At 33.4% G+C, this 19,267-nt stretch overlaps 2 protein-coding genes and 1 non-coding gene across 4 annotated transcripts; 2 read left to right on the top strand and 1 right to left on the bottom strand.

Moving 5' to 3' along the window:
* Positions 1 to 1,822: 1,822 nt before the first annotated feature.
* Positions 1,823 to 1,895, bottom strand: TRNAK-CUU (transfer RNA lysine (anticodon CUU)). The gene has a single exon. It is a non-coding gene; the product is annotated as a tRNA-Lys (tRNA).
* A 4,371-nt stretch (positions 1,896 to 6,266) lies between these two features.
* LOC130827528 (uncharacterized) lies at positions 6,267 to 12,750 on the top strand. 2 transcript variants are annotated; one of them, XM_057693265.1, is made up of 5 exons: positions 6,267 to 6,536; positions 7,730 to 8,429; positions 9,795 to 10,127; positions 11,048 to 11,139; positions 11,925 to 12,750. In XM_057693265.1, the coding sequence occupies exons 2-5, from the start codon at positions 7,776 to 7,778 to the stop codon at positions 12,550 to 12,552; spliced, it is 1,707 nt and encodes a 568-aa protein (XP_057549248.1). In that variant the 5' UTR covers positions 6,267 to 6,536; positions 7,730 to 7,775; the 3' UTR covers positions 12,553 to 12,750. The 2 variants fall into 2 exon arrangements, with proteins under 2 accessions (XP_057549248.1, XP_057549249.1); XM_057693266.1 differs by having other exon boundaries at positions 6,323 to 6,536; positions 9,801 to 10,127.
* A 1,200-nt stretch (positions 12,751 to 13,950) lies between these two features.
* LOC130827594 (peroxisomal (S)-2-hydroxyacid oxidase GLO4) lies at positions 13,951 to 19,194 on the top strand. Its single transcript, XM_057693351.1, has 12 exons — positions 13,951 to 14,106; positions 14,402 to 14,549; positions 15,171 to 15,295; positions 15,363 to 15,409; positions 15,851 to 15,928; positions 16,009 to 16,133; positions 16,227 to 16,284; positions 16,432 to 16,494; positions 16,760 to 16,829; positions 17,003 to 17,103; positions 17,896 to 18,000; positions 18,784 to 19,194. Exons 2-12 carry the CDS (start codon positions 14,407 to 14,409, stop codon positions 18,961 to 18,963), a joined length of 1,095 nt encoding a protein of 364 aa, XP_057549334.1. The 5' UTR covers positions 13,951 to 14,106; positions 14,402 to 14,406; the 3' UTR covers positions 18,964 to 19,194.
* The last annotated feature ends 73 nt before the right edge of the window (positions 19,195 to 19,267 follow it).

Raw genomic sequence — 19,267 nt, 5'->3', positions numbered from 1 at the left:
AAAACAAACAGCACGTTTGAAAAGAAACGGAAATCGTATAATAAAACAAACTTTATTTAATTCTATGTTTAATTTGACATAACACTAAAAAGTTTCCTTTAATTTATGCTTTATTAAGTACTTAACTAAATTTGGGAATTATGATTTTATGAGTTGATCTATGAATCGAAAAATTTTTTGTTTCACCCTTGAGACAAAGTTTATTTCTCACCATCTACAAGTATAATTCTTCTCATTTTTTAGTCGCACTTTCGATATAAAAAATTTGAAATGGAAAATGGGACAAATTGAGTGAACACTCTAGAGAGACGAGTAACATTGAATACTCTTTATATTCCACTGAAATAGTCTCACTTTCTATTTTAATTTGTTCTATTAAATTTGTCTAATTACTATTTTTTATGACACACACCCTTTCTAATATATTCATGTAAGGAAATTGAAAGAGTTACCATTTATCTTTAGAGTGGTAAAAATTTCGCTAAAATTTTCTTCCCTTTTTGTTGAGTTTAATGCTTATATATAATTAAAGACTTCTTTCAATAGATTCTTTTAAGTTAATATATGCAATCTTGAGTAGTTGCCCATACTAGTGAATAGTGATTTCATTAAAGATGATTTGTGTCCCAACTCCAAGCTAATCTCTACCCATAAATTTCTATCATTAGTGTGGCCAAAAAACTAACAATTGCGATAATCTCATGTAATTGGTTTTAAAACTTATATAATAGTGAAGATATGACATTAGAGCTGTTCAAAAGTGACCCGACTCGAAAATCCGAACCAAAACCGAAAGTAAACTGACCCGAAAATGTGTCCCTTTTTTTGGTTTATCGAACCGACAGCACTTGAACCGAAATTGTTCCCGAATTGGTTGACAACCGAAAATGGGAAAGCTGAACCCAAGCTGTAATCGATTTTTGTAACCGACACATAACCGTTAACCGAGATTACCCGAACCTAATAATGACCGACCCGAGTCATATCCGACCCGAATCATGATCGAAACCAAATTCTATCCGGCTAAAACCGACTTAACCCGAACGAATTTTAGATCGAACTGCTGTAAACCTGAACCAATTTTTAACATAGAAGTATGATAGACTCATATTCAATCATCTTATTTGTTAATCTAATAAAGTGTTAGATATTTTAATAAATTAAATTTTATAAATACATGGTTTCCTATATTTAGAGTTAATAATCAATGGTCAATGTTTATTTAACTACTTTTAATCGAATTAGATGAATATTGATAAAACTTTATAATTTTAATTTCCGGTCAAACAAGTAAAAGTAACAAAGTAATAATGATTACTAATTGATTTACATTTTAACTATTTTGCTTTAAATAAAAGAAATCTTGTCATCAATTAAAAATTGACTAACAACTTAATTTGATTGATTCGATCGATAGTAATTAGTAATACGTAGGTGAATTTTGCTTTTTTAAAAAAAACTCGAACCCGATCTGTACCCGACAAAACCGAACCAATTAGTAATCGATGACAACCCGAGACCGATTGACACTCGACATGAACTTCAACCGACATCGAACTGATGCTAACCCGATAGCTTGAATAACCGATCTCCAACCGAACCGTAACTAACCGACTCGACCCGAGTGTGACCCGTTGTAACACACAGTCGAAAAATAACTGATCCGAAATGCAACCGAACCGAATGACACCCGTCCGAAACCGACCCGATCACCCGAATGAACACCTCTATATACCATGAATACATTGTAAATAGTATCAATTATGCATTATGAAATGATCAAAGAAATTGCACGAAAAAGGAAAAAAAGATTTTAAAAAAACGCCCACCGTGGGGCTCGAACCCACGACCACAAGGTTAAGAGCCTTGCGCTCTACCAACTGAGCTAGACGGGCACATGTTATTCTACTTATATTACTGGTATATATTTACTAATTTATCTTTCCTTCTTTTCCAAAGTTGCTGCTTGCTAGTTTTTGTATTTGATACTGCTATTACGTATTGATGATACTTCAAAAATAATTATGGAGAAATTTATTCTTACGATATACAAATATAATTTTTTTTCATGTCAATAAAATATAACCAATATATATAATTATAAATTGGTTTTAATTATATATGAAAATCTTACTCATAGAAAGATATATTATTCTTCCCCGCAACATGTTTACCATTCGGATACTTAGAATGTGAGCTCACTAGTAAAAGCTATATTTTGTTGAAATATTCAACACTTAAATAATTATAAACAACAATATTGAAAATAAAAAGGATATTTCTTCAGCAACGAATCAAAAATAAAAAATTTTGTGTAGTCAAAACTTGACCACATTTGTTTGTGGGTAATTGGTAAGTGTTTGAGATAAAATTTTGGTCGGAAAAACATAGATGTTTGTGATGAAAATTAATTCTTTATTGTATAAAAATAACAATGTCAAAGCTTTAATGTGAAAGATTAGGGTCAATTATACATCATTCAATAAATTATTTAATGATCCTTCACATAGACTTTTTTATCTTCACTCATTTATTTGATTATTCATGATATGAAATATTTTTAATATTGTACCAACTATTTTAACATGTCTAATATATCATTATACTTGCATTTATCAATCAAGAGTGAAAAAGATTTGGTGAGATTAGAGGTTAGTCATTGGCCTATCCTTCCAACTTCTTTATCAAACTAATCACAAGGTGCACCAATTGTTTCAAGGGTATCACATACCCTATGATATGTTGGGATAGAGATGCTCATATACCTTAAATCTTAGAACATCTTCATCATCATCATACATTCATATCTCATATATCTTACTCAAACATTCTTATCAGAGTTAAGAGATGAATAAAAAAGACAATTCATATCCTTATCAAAGGAGATTGCTGCCAGTAAGACAAATCTTAATATATCACCATAATTTGGGTTTAGAGGTCTTCAAAAAAGGTTTGCACGTATTGCCTTGATAAGTGCGATTATTTGCACTTTTTCATGTTATTTTTATGCTCTTTATGTGATGTTTTAGTGGGTTTTAGGTAGTGTTGATAGTGTTATTTGATATTTTTGTTTCATATGTTTAATATTGTATTTTATGTAATTTTAAGGCAAAAATCGGAGTTTTATTAGGTTCCGGGGGTGATAAGAGGGTGAAGACTTGGAGAAATAACCTAAGACCCCTAAAAGAAGTGAAGAGATCGAGTCAAACAACCCCCAAGGAAAGAAACGAGTCGTAGCTAAGGAGCATTAAAAAGCCACGACCCATCGTAGAGCAAATAGAGTCCAGAACAAAAGCGACGAGTCACCCGCATTCAGCCACGACTCGTCGCATATCCACTGAAATCATCAGAGCATTCTAGAGCCAAAGCAACGAGTCATCCCACATATGCCACGACTCGTCGCATACTTATAATTACTTATCTATGCATATCAATCCAAAGGCTAAGCGACGAGTCGTCTCCAACTTGCCACGACTTGTCGCACATTCACTGAACTCACATACCCCAGGCAGAACAAAAGCGACGATTCGTCGCACCTGATGTCACGAGTCGTCGCCAGCACGTCAAGTGCCTTTTTCGTGCGTTTTGACGGTTACTTTTTGGAGCCACTATAAATAGTGGTAGTTATTTTTTTCATTAAGTCTGTTTTAATTTTTAATTTTTCAGAATTTTTCTTTTTGTTCTTCTTCTTTGAGAGCTTTTATTGTTGAACTCTGTTGTTACATTTTTATTTTTCATTGCAATTTACGTTTATGTTCATCTCAATTAGTACGTGATCTTGCTTTATTACTTATTTACTTGTCTTTTTGCATTAAATTATTCGTCGTTCTCATGTGTAGTATTTCAATTAGGTTTTCATTCATCATTAATTACATGTTTATCATCACGTATAGTGAGTAGTTTTCCTTTCTAGGGTTAGGGTAAAAACCCTAATTCGAAGCATGAGATGATATTTTATCGATTAATTGTGTGAAATTTGGGTCTATGATTAAACCTATGCTTAATGAATCTTAATTTAAATATCTTTATTAACCTTTTCAATAAAACAGATGTTTGAGATTAGGATTAATTTAAGATTGAGATATATTTAAGTTAAATTCCTATTAGTTTAGCCAATAAAACGGAAGTTTGAGGATTAACACTAGTAAGGTCTTAAATCGATATTGATCAATAGAGCGGAAGATTGAGGTTAATGAGATCATGTTTAGTTATGTCAATGACTCAAATTCATACAATTATGAGAGTAATTGGCTCCCACATTAGAATTAGGTGATTCTCGACGCCTTAAATTTGTTATATTATTATTATCTTATTATTAATCATTGTCTTAGCTTTAATTATTAGTTTTATTTGCATTGTAGTATTAGTTTCTCAACCCAATTACTTGTTGATCCGTGTCTTGTAGTCATAAATCGAACAAATTAGTTAACTCGCTTTCCTGAGTTCGACCTGTATAGCTACACGTACACCGTGCATTTGCGGTTAATAAAATTTACAAATCATGCCTGACTTTTGTTTTGTATTGCTCTCTATGTATATTGGTGGATTCAACACAATTTAATGTTGTCTAATGATAGCATCTAACAAGTTATATCTTTAAATATTCTAATAAGTGTACTGATTAAACTGGTTAAAATATTAGTGTGTGATAGATTCAAACCTAGTTTACTTTAATATTTTTTTTAAAAAATAATACTTAATACATTAATATCATTTAATTTTATTTTAAATATGACTTATGTATATATTGTTCTCTTCAAGGTGAGGATGATTAGTTGATACCTAACAATTACAATACAATTTCCACTATCTTATACTCAAAATCCAATCATTTATTAGTTTCCAATAATTCAAACATAATGTACTGAAATTGTGCAGGTTTTTTAGTTGAGATATTGTGTTGTTCAAGTTACCTGGTACTTCATCTCAAAGCATGAGTGGAAAACATGTTAGCACCTAATCATTGTATTAATTTGACTTGGTAATTAATTTTATTTTACTTTTTTATCAAATTAAAAAAAACTTTTCAAACATTCTCAATCAATGTTAATGTGTCACTCACAACCTTAAAGAAGAAGTCTTATGCATTACACATCTACATGCTTGCATAAATAAAAGGTCAACTTTATTCATAGATGCTTGCATGATCTTGCACTCCATCAATAGATATTTTAACAATTACTACACCGTCCTTTTTGAATTGCATTAAAGAGAAATTAGTGTATCTTTAAAAAATGGTAATAAATAAGAAGAAAGAATGAGTTGTGTGGATGAAATTAAAAGAGAATTAAAATATATGGATGAAATTAAAAGAAATTGATGCTCCATTGTCCAAAATTAGAAATAATGCAAATTAAGTGGAACAGACCAAAATAGAAAATAATGCAAATTCAATAGAACAGAGGGAGTATAGCTTATACATGGTTAATTACAATTAAGTATTTTGATGAGCACAAATTCTCCAATGAGACTGTCATACTCGTGCGACTTTCGGCCCAAGCCTTGAAACGCTGATTAAGACTTAAAATGCCCATTTCAGGTCTTAAACCCATACCCCAAGCCTCTAGATTTCTCTCCAAGGCTTAAGTTTATTTTTTTATCTAACTACTCCAAACATTAAAATGTCTACTATTTTAAGGCTTAAAATTCATTTTTTCAAAGGTTAATTCTCTACTCCAAGCCGTAATCGTCTTCGTTCACCAATGAATCAATTTGTCTACCAATTAATGGCAACTTTCAAATATTATTTTTTATTGTGAATCTGGTAAGGCTGGTCACACCTATAAGGCGGCGTTAGAGGAGACTTGATATTTGACAAATTTTTGTGATTCTTTTATATGAAGTATTTCTTCGGTTTCATTATATTTTCAAATTGCAACTGACAGTAACTACACAATAAGTTATAATCAGTTGTAAATATTTCATAACAAAGGTAATTTAGTACAACGTTAACAATCTATTTTGTGGGTTTGCACACGAACGTACTATTTACAAGCATACATAGATATTTGGATAAATATTGTAAGATCCAACATCACATTTCTTGCACATCAAAGTAAAAAAAGATCAAATTTGTCTAATTAATTTGACTCCTTACCTTTTGTTATAGCTTCATCTCCTCTCTTTGAAAAGAAAACTTTACCAAAAAGGTACCCATCAAAAATTATAATCTAAATAAATATCATATTATTAAATAACTTCAATTTTGTTAATTATTAAATTAACTTAAGATTAAGGAACATTGACATGGTCCCTTGTAATATGGGCATGTCATATAATATTCATTACAATTTGATGAGAAAAATTCTCTGACAGAGTTGCTTCCTATTGACTTGAAAACCAAGAGAAGTAGATAATTACTTGCCTGCAATGCAAAGCTAGCTTTCTAAAAGGAAATTACTCTTCTTCCTCCGTAATCCCTTTCAACAGAAACAGTGTTCTTCATCATTTTTGCTCATAATAATATTTCCAGATTATTGTAGAATTTTAAAATTTTCTTGGGGGGATTACTCTTCTTGATTCTGTTCTCCATTCAGGTGATTTTTATAATTTTTGCATTTTTTATAATTTTATTTTTATTTTATTCGAGGTTGTGAAGAAATGAACTCAATTAAAAGTTTAGGCTGATGGTTGAGTTCCCATCGCTAATTATTTTACTTTAAACGGATGGTGGAGATTCAAACCCCTGAGCCGTGACCTTTTATCATGCTGGTTTCTGATACATGTCAAAAAAAACCAACTTAATAAAAATTTTAAATTATGATTGAGACTTATTTTGAAAGTAAACTGAAAAGAGGAGTTAACCTATCAAATTTTTATTGTAAGTAGTAGGCTAACCTATTTTTCATAAATTTATATTATTTGTATGGCATGATGCATGAATAAAAAAATTGCTATGTTTTTATTTATCTTTGTATTAATGGCAATGTTAATTTGGATTTAATTAGATTTAGAAAAAAGTAATATATGCTTGGACATGTTTCAATGTTATTTATCTTTGGTCTTGTATGCATGTGTGGTATCTTCTTGTGCATTATTATTACCTTTACATTTCTTGTTTGCTAATGATAAATATTTGGATATAATTAGAACAAAGATAAATCATATAAATAATTAAAAGCTAAAATTATGTACATTTAACTTTCAACCCCAACTAGATTGGACCTCGTCTACGGCATCAGGTTAAGATAATGTTAGGATCGTGACGTAACTTTGTCAAACAACTTTTCTATCAAAGATCAACCGAAAACAATTATTTTGTTTCTACACATTGCATACTTTCGACTACAAACCCAAACCGGCTTAAATGAGAGCCACTTGATGGCATTAGGGGTATGGAATGTTTTTGTTGGTTAGTTCATCAAGAACATAAAATCTTTAACCCCCCGTAGGCCATAGCCATGGTCATCAGACCAGTGTCCCCCACAAAGTCAGGGTTCAAGGGCAGAGTTAGCAAACAGACCATACACGTACCCCTTCGAAGGAGACTGGGAAAGGGCAGGAGGAATACGCGCAATCAATTAAACCCATAAGCCATGAAAAACTGTATTTCTTATGAAATTGATACCTAAACCAAAAATTCTATTTGCACAATCTTTTTGTAAGCAGAACCAAATATGTGTTTATCCCTTGCTTATTACTCATACATCCCTATGACTTTCCACCTTGAAATGCCTATTAATGCAAGAAAAATTACTTGTTAATGAAACTAACCTGAATTTTTTATCAGGGTTATTGTACATCAAAATAGTCTACACAAAGTGCAAAGCTAGAAAATGGCATCCCTAACAGCAGGGGTGCTAATCAAGCTATTACAGAACATAGATTCCAAAGTAAAAGTTCGAGGGGAGTATCGATCAGTTCTCTTACAAGTGATCAGCATCGTACCAGCCTTAAGCGGAGGAGAATTATGGCCCGATCATGGTTTTTTCCTTAAGGTTTCCGACTCTTCACACTCGACATATGTGTCTTTATCCAAGGCTGACATTGAGCTCATCCTCAATAACAAGTTACAATTAGGCCAGTTTTTCTATGTTGATCGTTTAGAAGCAGGAAATCCGGTCCCTACTCTAGTTGGGGTTCGGCCTCTCCCTGGTAGGAACCCGTTTATAGGCAATCCTAAGGATTTGATGCAGATTTTAGACCCGTCTGAAGGCCCTATAAGTGTCGATTCACACAACGTTAGTAATGGGTGTAATTCTAGAGCAATCAAGGTTTCGGAGACTAAGGTGAAAAGTTCGAGAGTACATAAGTTTGTGATCAAAGAAGAGAAGTCGGTGGTTTCATCGAGGTACATGGAAGGTGTGCTATCGACTCATCATAGGGTTAGTAGCACGGATTCTATCAATGTGAAGAGTAGTGATACCGAGAGCATTGGCAATATTAAGGTTGTGACTTCAAAGTCTAAGTTACATGAGCCTAAAGGTCAGGTATGATCTATAACGTCCGATTTGTATATAGTTCAATATATTTTAGTCGTCAGTAGTTTCAGAAACACAGAGCCGGCTTTCCACCGGGGCAACATGATCATTGGAACAGGGCCCCCCTCTTTATAGGGCCCACCTGCTTTATATAAAAAGAGAAAAAGTTGGCAATTGGGACTTGGGAGCACAGGAAAGTAGAGATAGAGAAGTAGAGAACTAACAACTAGGAGTAGTAGTGTACTAGACTACTAGTATTGCCTTTACATACTTACTGACATTGAAAAACTGACAATTGATAAAATAATTGTACATTATTTTATCTCTTAAAATAAAATAAAAATCTATCTAATAAGAAAATATGGTGACTATTTTCAAGAACATTTTCTAATTCCAACATAATTGTCATCAATTTTTCTTTTTCATGACTCTTAAAATTCTTCAAAAAACAGTCATATTTTTTCATATGATTCAATATAATACATCCCATAATCATGTTAACTTCTAATTTTACCCTCTTTGATTTCCCTATATAAAAATTATCAATTCCCAATTTTCAGAAAACAAAATTGGGATGTAATCTATTAAGATTGAGAGAGGTTAATTGAATTTTTAGTTGTCTAATTATTTGTATAGCATGCCTAGCTGCAGCTTCCATATGGATGGTTTAGGATTTTCAATTAGTTCATCAATTTGGAGTTTCATTTTCACTCACAAATTAGGTTGGATTATTCCTACTTTTTCTTTTAATTAAATTTTAGTTCATTGACAATGATGTGTTGGATAAAATTCCTTTTGAGGATTTGATCGATGAATTTGCTTCAAGAAATGGTCGAAAAAAATACATTTTTCAAGTGATTGTTCTATAATTTTGGTTACTTTATAAAGTCTTCGGATTATTTTTGACAATTGGTTTAAAAGCGATGAGATTTTTTGTAGATGAATTATTCACAAAATATACTACTATTGTTTAGGGGTCCCTTTTTATTTTCGCACCGGGCCACGATATTCTCAAAGATGACACTGCAGAAACAACTACTATGTTGCCATTAACAAGAGTAAGATTGCGTACATCCGATACCTAAAAATCCCACTTACATGGGCGTCACTTAATGGCATCAAGACAATGAATGTTGTTGGTAGAGGTGTACATTCGAGTTATCGGGTTGATTTTGGGTTAGGTGTTTTGGGTCAGATAGATTTCAGGTTTTGTGTCCATTTTGTGTTTTACATAATTGTAAATTATTTTTAAAGTCGGGTCAAATAGAGTTTGGTTACAAGGTTAGGTAAATTTCGAGTCACTAAGTCTGTTTTGAACGTTTTTTATTGTTGGTGTGTCATGTTTGCATTAACAATGCTGACTTATGGTTCAAGTGGCAGAGTCTCCCTGTTACTCCTTGCAATAGTCGTCCGGTGAGTCCTTCTCGACCTCGTCCAACAACACCTTCTCGGCTGCGCAATACAGTCCCCTCTCGCACGCGTCCTGTGACTCCTACTCGCACCCGTCCAGATACTTTTCCGGCAAAGGTTGAGTCTACTAGGGAGGCGTTACAAACTCTTAAGATCACTACTAGAAAAAGCATCACCAAACAAGAAAATATTAACTTGAATTGCTCCACTAATAGTAAAGATAAGACACAAACTCAATCTTCTGAGCCAGCATCCCCTTGGAATTCACTTCCAACTAGTCTTTTGAAGCCTGGAAAGGTACTCTTTATAACTCCAAGCAATTTTCATTTATCATTTTAGGTGTTTTATTTGTTGTTCCTACAAAAATCTTGCTATTGATATCATAAATTTTGTACAAAAATAATCTTGTTCATTCTCATTTTATAATAATGCTTAAGGTACCTACATATTTTCCACTAACTTTATTTAAAATTTTTTTTTATGTTTCCACATGTTTCCCACTAATTTTATTAAAATAGATTTTTTATTAATTTATGATCCCCATTCCACTAACTATTTTTTTTATAATTTTTTAATATTTATGATTCCGTTTTTCCTTCCTTAAATTTATTATTTAATAATACTTCCTCCGTTCTTTTTTGATCTTCCACATTACTATAACGGGTAGTTTCAAAAGTTCTTCCACTTTAGAATACTTTCCATTTTTAGAAAGCTTTTATCTCACTTTTACCCCTAAAGACCCCCCTATTTTTTAATGTACCCCTTTTCTTTTATTTAAAATTATTTTCTCTCTCATACTTTCAATATAATCATTACTTCACACTACTATTTAATTAAAATAATACTCACTACAACCTCATACTTCCAATACAATCAATACTTCACACTACTATTTAATTAAAATAATACCCACTACAACCTCATACTTCCAATACAATCATTAATTCACACTACTATTTAACTAAAATAATACCCACTACAACCCAAAGATTTTATCTTCCTTAATATGTGTGAAAAACCCAAAGTGGAAGATCAAAAAAGAACGGAGGGAGTATAATATATTCACTATTTAAAATATTCTATTTTTCGTAATTCACGTAAGCATTTCTTTTGGGAACTTTATTAAGGAACGGAGGGAATAAATCTTATATAGTTGCTGTTCTTGCATATAGATATGATTTAATCATTTTTGTGTTATGGTTGTTTGTTCAATTAAGGTAATGCTTAAGAGTAGAGACTTGGCATCCTTAGTGGCAGTCGAAGCTCAAAAAGAAGCAACCGCAGCAGCAATTCTTGTCAAGTGTATAGAGTAGGTTGATCATATTATCCCATACCCCATAGTTTGAATACGATTCTTAAATGAGACGATTTTACGATATCATAATACTTCCTTTGGTTTTTAATAGTCGCTACACTTTTATTTTTCATGCTATCCAATGCACAATTTTAATCCTTAGTATCTTTGATTTCATATGATGAAAAATTCTAAAAAGTTAATATTATGAAAATATGCATTAAGACGAATCAAACAAAAACCCACTTGACTATATTTTGCATTATATATGGAGAAGTATATAACAAATAAGATCAGTTGATGAATAGTAATTGCTATAGTGACTGTAACAACTGTTAGAAACCAGAGGTAGTAGTTAGAATTTCATTTTGGATAGTTATTGCTATTGACTTTTCATGTATTAGCTCTTCTAAGGTTAATTGTAGCAATCTCAATTGGATATGGGGAGTACATATTACGAGGTACTAATGGATCTACAGCTCGTGATGCCAGCAAGTGGCATCACAAGTGATAGAGTATATAGTATATCCAAGGATATTAAATGTAAGCTTTAAAGCTTTGAGTTGAACTTGTTCCTTATACTTAGACCTAATTATTCTACCTGAAATGAGTGGTGGATGAGTATCAAACCCGTGATTTTTGTCACGTTGGCTTGCTTAAACTGATGATTGAATTTGCACGATATGCTATATACTCTATCAGCAAAAACGCGTCAATCACAAGAGACGTGATATTATGCATGTCAATCTAACCCTGATTTCGTTCGTTCGACTAATCTACTCCTATTCTTCCTTTTTCAGTATGTTTGCTGATCTATGTTCCTCTGCATCTCCCACAAGTCCACACATCGCTCTATCAAAGTTCTTCGCGCTATACCAAGTCATCGATCAACCAAGCTCGTCGAAGGAAAAACTTCAGCTATTACAAACCAACGACAAGCCAAGTACAAGACCGCCGCCTCCACTCAATGGGAAAAACATGACAAGATCACCTTCAAAACCGCCACAACCTGCAGAACAACTATTAAGCTTGGCAGATAGGTTTGAATGGTCGAAAGGGCATGGAACAAATGACATAAAAGATGTTCGAGAAATGTTACTACACGAAACACGATCTTGGTTCTTAAAGTTCTTGGATGCCGCACTCGATACTGGTTTTCGAGTTGATAAAAAGATCGGTAAAGATCATATCGGAAGGAAATCGTTGGAGCCTAATAACCACATTGCGGTCACACTGTCACAACTTAAGCAGGCTAATGAATGGCTAGATAAACTTAAAGGAAGTGTACATAATATTAGTGCACAAAGTAAAGATTATGGGGTTTTAGAGCGAGTTGATAAGCTTAAGAAGAAAGTTTACGCGTGCTTGCTTGTGCACATAGACTCCGCTGCATCTGCTCTAGAGAGCAGATCAGATCGTAAATCGTAAATGAGTGAAATAGATAATGAAGATTTGTAAGTTAAGATTAGTTTGGTATTCTAATTTATTTATGAAATTAATCCCCATGATATGAGGGAGAGTAAAATGGATGATTTGGGATGTTGTAAATTTAAATTATTGATTGATTTTGGAGTTAAATAGAGGTAGATTTTGAACAAAACTAATAATATTGATCATGAAAAATTTTCACTCATACACATTATGTATGTTGATTTTTCTCTTTGTTCACAAGGAATATTTGAAGTTTGATGATGTGTTTTGTATTCATGGGACAAATTCTTAAATAAATGTTTGAGAAATGAATAATCGTAGAGGAAATTTTATATCCTCCAATTGATGGTTAGAAACATATATTGGAATCAAGTTTTCACAATATTCCCATCATCTTATACTTGGACTTAAGGATGGCAATTAGATTAAAATTTGACCTTAATTTGACTCGATCTGAGGAAAAAAAAATTGTTTCAACTTCGAGTCTGATAATAAAGTCCGACTCCAAATCGAGTTGGATCAGAGATGGATCTTAGAAAAATCTGGTAATTCAATTTGAATCTGACTCCAATCCTACTCCAACTCGAATCGACATCTGACTCCAATTTCGACTTTTACTCAATATTTAACGTATAGTTTATTTTATGCAAATTTTTATATTTTAAGATAAGATTATATAGATATATTAATGTGCATATGTCATGTATATGGGCCGATTTTGGATCAATTTAAAATTATTAAAATTAAATTTTCTGTTTATATTTATTTTTACATAGTTTTAAATTTGTTTTAATTTCGGGTTAGAAAGTCGCATGGATGTGGTTGTTGGACATGTTTTGAGTAACAACTAGTATCTTAAGAGACCGTCTCTTTGAGAGACGTATCTCAAATCCAATCCATTGAAAATTAATACTCCCTCCAATTCTTTTCAATTGTCCCATTTGGGTTGGCCACGAATATTAAGAAAGTGAAGGGAACCACATTGAATAGTATACCCATGTGATGTAGTGGGTATTGAGAGAGGTTAAATTGTGTAGTTTAGTAAAAAAAAATAAGGGTGTTTTGGTAATTACATGAATGGTATAAGGACAATTTGGTCCAAAAATTATGTTTTAAAATAGAAATTGAACAATTGAAGTGAATTACCTAAATAAGAAAATGGGACAATTGAAAAGAATCGAAGGGAGTATATACTTACCGTAAATTCTTAATGGCTACATACATGATCCTTAATGTTACTTATCGTATCCTTAATGCATACTTTCAACGTCTTAAATATTTACTTATATTATTCTTAATACCCACTTATAATATTTTAAAAAATATAAAATGGATGGGCTCAATTAATTAGAGATGACAACAATTTGTGTTTGACCAATTGTACCCTTGATAAAAGAAAAAAAAAAGAGATAAGCATTAAAAATTCATGTATGGCAAGCTCCAGACTGCATCATTTATCAAACTGATACAGACAACCTAATCTCGTTTTAAAATTTCACTCAATTTTACATTCATCCGATTTTAGCATCAGCTTCAACATAAATTTAACAGGTATGTATGTGCTCAATCTTGAATACCCAATTGGTTAAATTACTAAATTGATCAATGTTCTTATACATTTTAGCCCTCCAAATTTTCAATTACGAAGTTTTATGCATGTAATAGGTTTTTTTTATGCGCTTTATTTTTAGTAATTGTATTCGTTTGGGATAATCTTAAACTTTAAGGGGGTGTTTGTTTGGAGGGATTTGGGAATTGGGAAAGTGAATGAGATTTTAAGGTAATTGTATTCGTCTATCCTCTTTTGTGACGATGTTTGTATGATTGAAACTTATATTGTTCACAGGATATATGGAAAACGAACCAGTTAATGTGAACGAATTTAAAGAATTGGCTCGTCGGGCCCTTCCGAAGATGTACTATGATTTTTACGCCGCAGGAGCAGAAGATGAGCACACATTAAAGGAAAATGTCAAAGCGTTCTCTAGAATTAGGTACTATTAATGCTAAATTTCAAGCTTTGTTACTCGGACTCTTCATTTTGTGTCACATACCTGTGTCCGATCCTTGTGTGGAGAATCCCGGGGTATCTTTATGTGGAACGGAGAGCAAAATAATAATGTGGACAATAAACTTTAGAGTGGTATTAACCAACTAATGCTTAAAGTAATATTAATAGCACTAGAAACATATAAGATATTGTAGTAGCTCACTCTTCTCACTTTTGCTTTATCACTCAAGGATGTTGTGGTGTTGTGGCGGGATTATGAAAATGCAAGTGATGAGCACCCTATTTATACTACTAGAAACGCTCTAAAATTCGACAAAGGTTGGCAAGTAATTAATACTTTTACACTTAGCCTAATAGCCTAATAGGAAGGGGTGATAGGAGTAGAAATAGAATTTTACCACCCTTGGTTGTAAATTTTTGACTAATTTATGCTTTGATAAAAGATAAGTGATTGGTGACTTTGTTTAACACCTTGATGCTCGGACATTGGTATGGCACTAGACACTTCATTTTAGGCGTAAAATTCCGACATCAGTACAAGTAACATAGAGTTCAAGCATGTTTAATTATACAATATTCAACTTAACATTTGATATCTATGCAGCATCCGTCCTCGGATTCTTGTAGATGTAAGCCATGTTGATCTTTCAACAACTATCTTGGGCCATCACATCTCCGCGCCGATAATGGTTGCTCCAACCTCCTATCATAAGCTGGCACACCCTGAAGGTAGCACCTTCTTGTTATTTGAAATATAACAGGACTGTAAGATAATTACCCTTTGTGTCTACTGTAGGAGAAATAGCTACTGCTAAAGCTGCTGCTGCTTGCAATACGATTATGGTACTTTGAACTATGTACTGGGATTATGGGGGTGTTTGGCAATTGGATGTAGGCTGTTAGCTTTTTTGTTGGCTTGACTAGTTGGAAATGTTGACTTTTTTGTTGGCTTTTAAGTTAACTGAAAAAGCTAGTTATTTGTGGAGATGTTTGGTAAATTAAGTATTGGTTATTAGCTGTTTACTAGAGAAAAGTGTGCTAACAAGCCAAAAGCCAACCAACAAAGCTAGCTGGAGCAACTTTTTCATTTTCGCTTAAAAGCCAGCTTTTCAACTGCTTTAAAAGCCATTTATCAAAACACTTTTTTTTGCTGTTTGACCAACCAACAAGCCAAAAGCCAACCAAAAAGCTAAGCTAAAAGCTAAGACTAAACACCCCCTACAATAAATTCCTTAATTTAAAGAGATTAGTTATTATGATGCATTCGACTTACTTTGATTCTAGGTGCTTTCCTTTAGTTCTAACTCAACCTTGGAAGAGGTTGCTGCTTCGTGTACTGCTGTACGGTTCTTTCAATTATACGTGAGTATAATTTTTTTTAACAACACGGTGAGATTTTCTGTAATGAGCAAATGTCTTATATGAAATTATTTCATCTTAAGGTATTTAAAAATAGAGAAGTGTCAGCTTGGCTAGTACAGAGAGCTGAAAGAAGCGGATACAAGGCTATTGTGGTAACTGTTGACACTCCCAAACTTGGTCGAAGGGAGGTAGATATAAAGAACAAGTGAGATGGAATTCACTTGGATTTGTTTCGGTATAAATTTTTAGTTTCTAATAGAAGAACATCACGATCATCAAATATATCTATCTATTGCAGAATGATTGCACCACAGGTGAAGAATTTGGAGGGTTTTATGTCGACTGAAGTTGTCACGGTGAGTATTGCAGTTCATTCTTGTTCTTGAAATCTATGGCCTTGACTTATGAATATGTTATTGATAAGAGTTTAAGATTCAATTTAGGACATTATACGAGATCAAATGCTATATAACATGAATTTCGTTGATTTTTATATGCTGCAGGACGAGGGCTCAGGTCCGGAAGCTTTTGCGAAAAGTTATTATGATGCTTCTTTTTCTTGGAAGGTAATAAACTGCAATATAATGTTTATCAAAGAATTAGAGAAGGGTTGACTAACATATATATATTTAATGGGCTACTCCTCTTACTACCAACTGGTTTTAGGATGGAAACTCATCGGGTTTATCTGTAGTCAGCTCTCCTATACAAGCCCAAATTTATCGTTCTTGATGATATAACTTCTGATTCATAAGTATATCGATTCATTCTAATTGCAGTTTCATTTTCTTTGCTCTTTCTGATGTATTCGTACACTATTTTTTTTTTCAGGATATCAATTGGCTGAAATCTATTACAAAACTGCCAATCTTGATTAAGGGTGTACTCACTCATGAAGATGGTAACATCAAACTCCATTTAGTGAAGTTGGATGCTCCTTCTCTTGTCTATAAAATATTAGTCAAAAGTAGATTTGTGTTACTTTAGAAAATTAAAAAGTATCAAACTTTCGAACCTTTACATAAAAGTTGAAGGACTTGTTTAGGCACTCATATATAACTTAGTATTTGACAGCAACAAAAGCAGCAGAAGCTGGAGTTGGTGGAATCATAGTTTCAAATCATGGGGCTCGACAGCTTGATTATGCTCCAGCCACAATTACTGTGCTTGAAGAGGTTATACTTATAAGTGTTAATTTTATTATCCCCATCTTATATGTCACTTTATTTTTTAGTGTTTTTTTTACTGCGGTTTAAAAGCGCTAATTCTTTCATTTATAAGGTACATGGGCTAGATTATTTATAAGGTACATGGGCTAGATTTTGCCTTAAGCCAATAGGGCTTCTAATATTGAATGATCAATTCCATATCGAACGATGGTTAGATTTGTTTTCCTTCCCCTTCCTGACCTCCTCCCAGCTCCAGTACCAAAGCATGTTTTCCTAACTAAAGACAGAGGAGTCTAAAATAGTCGACACATCTACAACATGGAAAAAATCTTGATGTAGGTGCTAGAAAACTATATGAAATGTGTCTTAAAATGAATGCGTTATTCCCGTCTGTAACTATATTGGTGAATGAGTATGGCAGCGTGGCATTTAGGCCGTGACAATTCTTCACAAAATCACCCCGTAGGCCCCCTCGTGTGGATAAACCCACGGGGCACCCATGGGTTCAAGCCCACAAACCCATGAGTAATGAGTGTTGACTTTCATACACACTTGATGAGCTTCACTCTTTACCAAAATCATAGGGTATTAGGAGGATTACCCGCCAAGCATTATATGCAAGTTCATAACTCACTATTTTAGTGACGTGTGATCTTCCTCACATATGAAGTAACTCTAATAGTGGTTTCTGCTGATAAGATTTCATGTGTTCTATTACTTCCTTATGTTACCGACTATACTGTCTACATCTCTGCAATTAAAGAAAAGACAAACAGACTCATATATGTAAGATTTCAGGTGGTGCATGCTGTTGGAAGTAGGATTCCTATTTTCCTTGACGGAGGAGTCCGAAGGGGAACAAACGTTTTCAAGGCTTTGGCACTTGGTGCACAAGCTGTTTTTGTAAGATCATCTTATTTAACTCCGTCTTATTCGTGTCATTAGCAGTAGCTCACATGCGAGAACATGCCATTACCCCAATGTCAATTTCTCCTAGGTGGGATTCGTGAAGTCGGATGTACTCAACCTGTAATATTTGTTCCCGATTGACCCTTGATTGCAAACAAGTACGAGTATTGTCATCCTTCTTGATGGCCAAAGATCTTTGGTTTGTTATTATAGTGAACTATCATAAAATGACTCATCCTAAACTTCTTATAATTTGTTTGAAGTTGCGGATGATATTTGCAATCCAAGATCAGTCGGAACAATCTCTTTCTTATTTATCTGATCCCAGTAAACTCTGCCAATGTGGAACCACTTAGTATTGGGGTGATGGAATGTTTGTTTGTTTAGCAGAAGTGTCGGCTTTGATTCATAATCAGTACCATCATCAACCTTGTGTGCTTCACGTTTAACCAACATTTTATCTGATCCGCTAAATTAGTGATCTAATTCTAGAACTTAAAACGTTTTCAGGCAAGTTCTGTTTGGTTGTCGGTTTTAAATGGTGGGAATGGTTATAGAAGTTAGTGTAATTTTGGCAAGAAAATCTCTTGACAAGTTTGATTGTTATGTTTGTTCTACTTCAAGCATTTCATTCCTCTGGCACTCCTTCTCAAGGGAGTACGGGTATGGATTGCCCGTCACCTTCCTTCACCCAAACCCTGTTTTTGAGCAGGATATTGGGTTGATGATGATGATGAATTAGGAAGAGTGCTCAATAACTTGTTATTGATCTTCCAGATTGGAAGACCTGTAATATATGGTTTGGCGGCCAAAGGAGGAAATGGTGTGAAACAAGTAATTACTATGTTGAAAGATGAATTGGAGCTCAGTCTTGCCCTTGCCGGCTGCACAAGCATAAAGGATATCACCAGGAACCATGTCAGAACTGAGCTTGAAAGACTTCGATCCCTTCTCTAAGAGTATCGACGTGTTTGTTCGTCAACTGGAAAATCTCAAATCCATTTTGATGGAGAATTTCTGGATATGTTGAGGAATATATATGTTGAATCATCTTGGTTAGACATATATGAGTACATTTCAGTATACAAGAAACCCGCAGGCTGCAGCTTGGTGTATCAAGTAGAAATCATTCTAGTTTATGTATGTATATATACACGTATTTCTAAATAGCAATATTGTGTTCAGGCATATGATTTCACTGCATATGAAAATGTCAAATCAATTTTGTGTCAGGCTAGCTTCAGGTCAGATCTAACCAGTT

This window comes from Amaranthus tricolor, chromosome 11, assembly GCF_026212465.1.
Source record: "Amaranthus tricolor cultivar Red isolate AtriRed21 chromosome 11, ASM2621246v1, whole genome shotgun sequence".
In the NCBI taxonomy this organism is placed as follows: domain Eukaryota; kingdom Viridiplantae; phylum Streptophyta; class Magnoliopsida; order Caryophyllales; family Amaranthaceae; genus Amaranthus; species Amaranthus tricolor.
The sequence above is the reverse complement of the archived record's forward strand: the minus strand, read 5'-3'. Positions and strand labels throughout refer to the sequence as shown.

What these genes read in the sequence shown, in the direction of transcription:
- LOC130827528 (XM_057693265.1), top strand. Translation starts at nt 7,776, where the DNA reads ATGGCATCCCTAACAGCAGGGGTGCTAATCAAGCTATTACAGAACATA. An exon ending in GTCTTTTGAAGCCTGGAAAG is followed by an intron (nt 10,128 to 11,047) that starts GTACTCTTTATA and finishes TGTTCAATTAAG; the next exon opens with GTAATGCTTAAGAGTAGAGA. An exon ending in ATTCTTGTCAAGTGTATAGA is followed by an intron (nt 11,140 to 11,924) that starts GTAGGTTGATCA and finishes TTCCTTTTTCAG; the next exon opens with TATGTTTGCTGATCTATGTT.
- LOC130827594 (XM_057693351.1), top strand. Translation starts at nt 14,407, where the DNA reads ATGGAAAACGAACCAGTTAATGTGAACGAATTTAAAGAATTGGCTCGT. An exon ending in ATGCTTCTTTTTCTTGGAAG is followed by an intron (nt 16,495 to 16,759) that starts GTAATAAACTGC and finishes TTTTTTTTTCAG; the next exon opens with GATATCAATTGGCTGAAATC. An exon ending in TGTACTCACTCATGAAGATG is followed by an intron (nt 16,830 to 17,002) that starts GTAACATCAAAC and finishes AGTATTTGACAG; the next exon opens with CAACAAAAGCAGCAGAAGCT.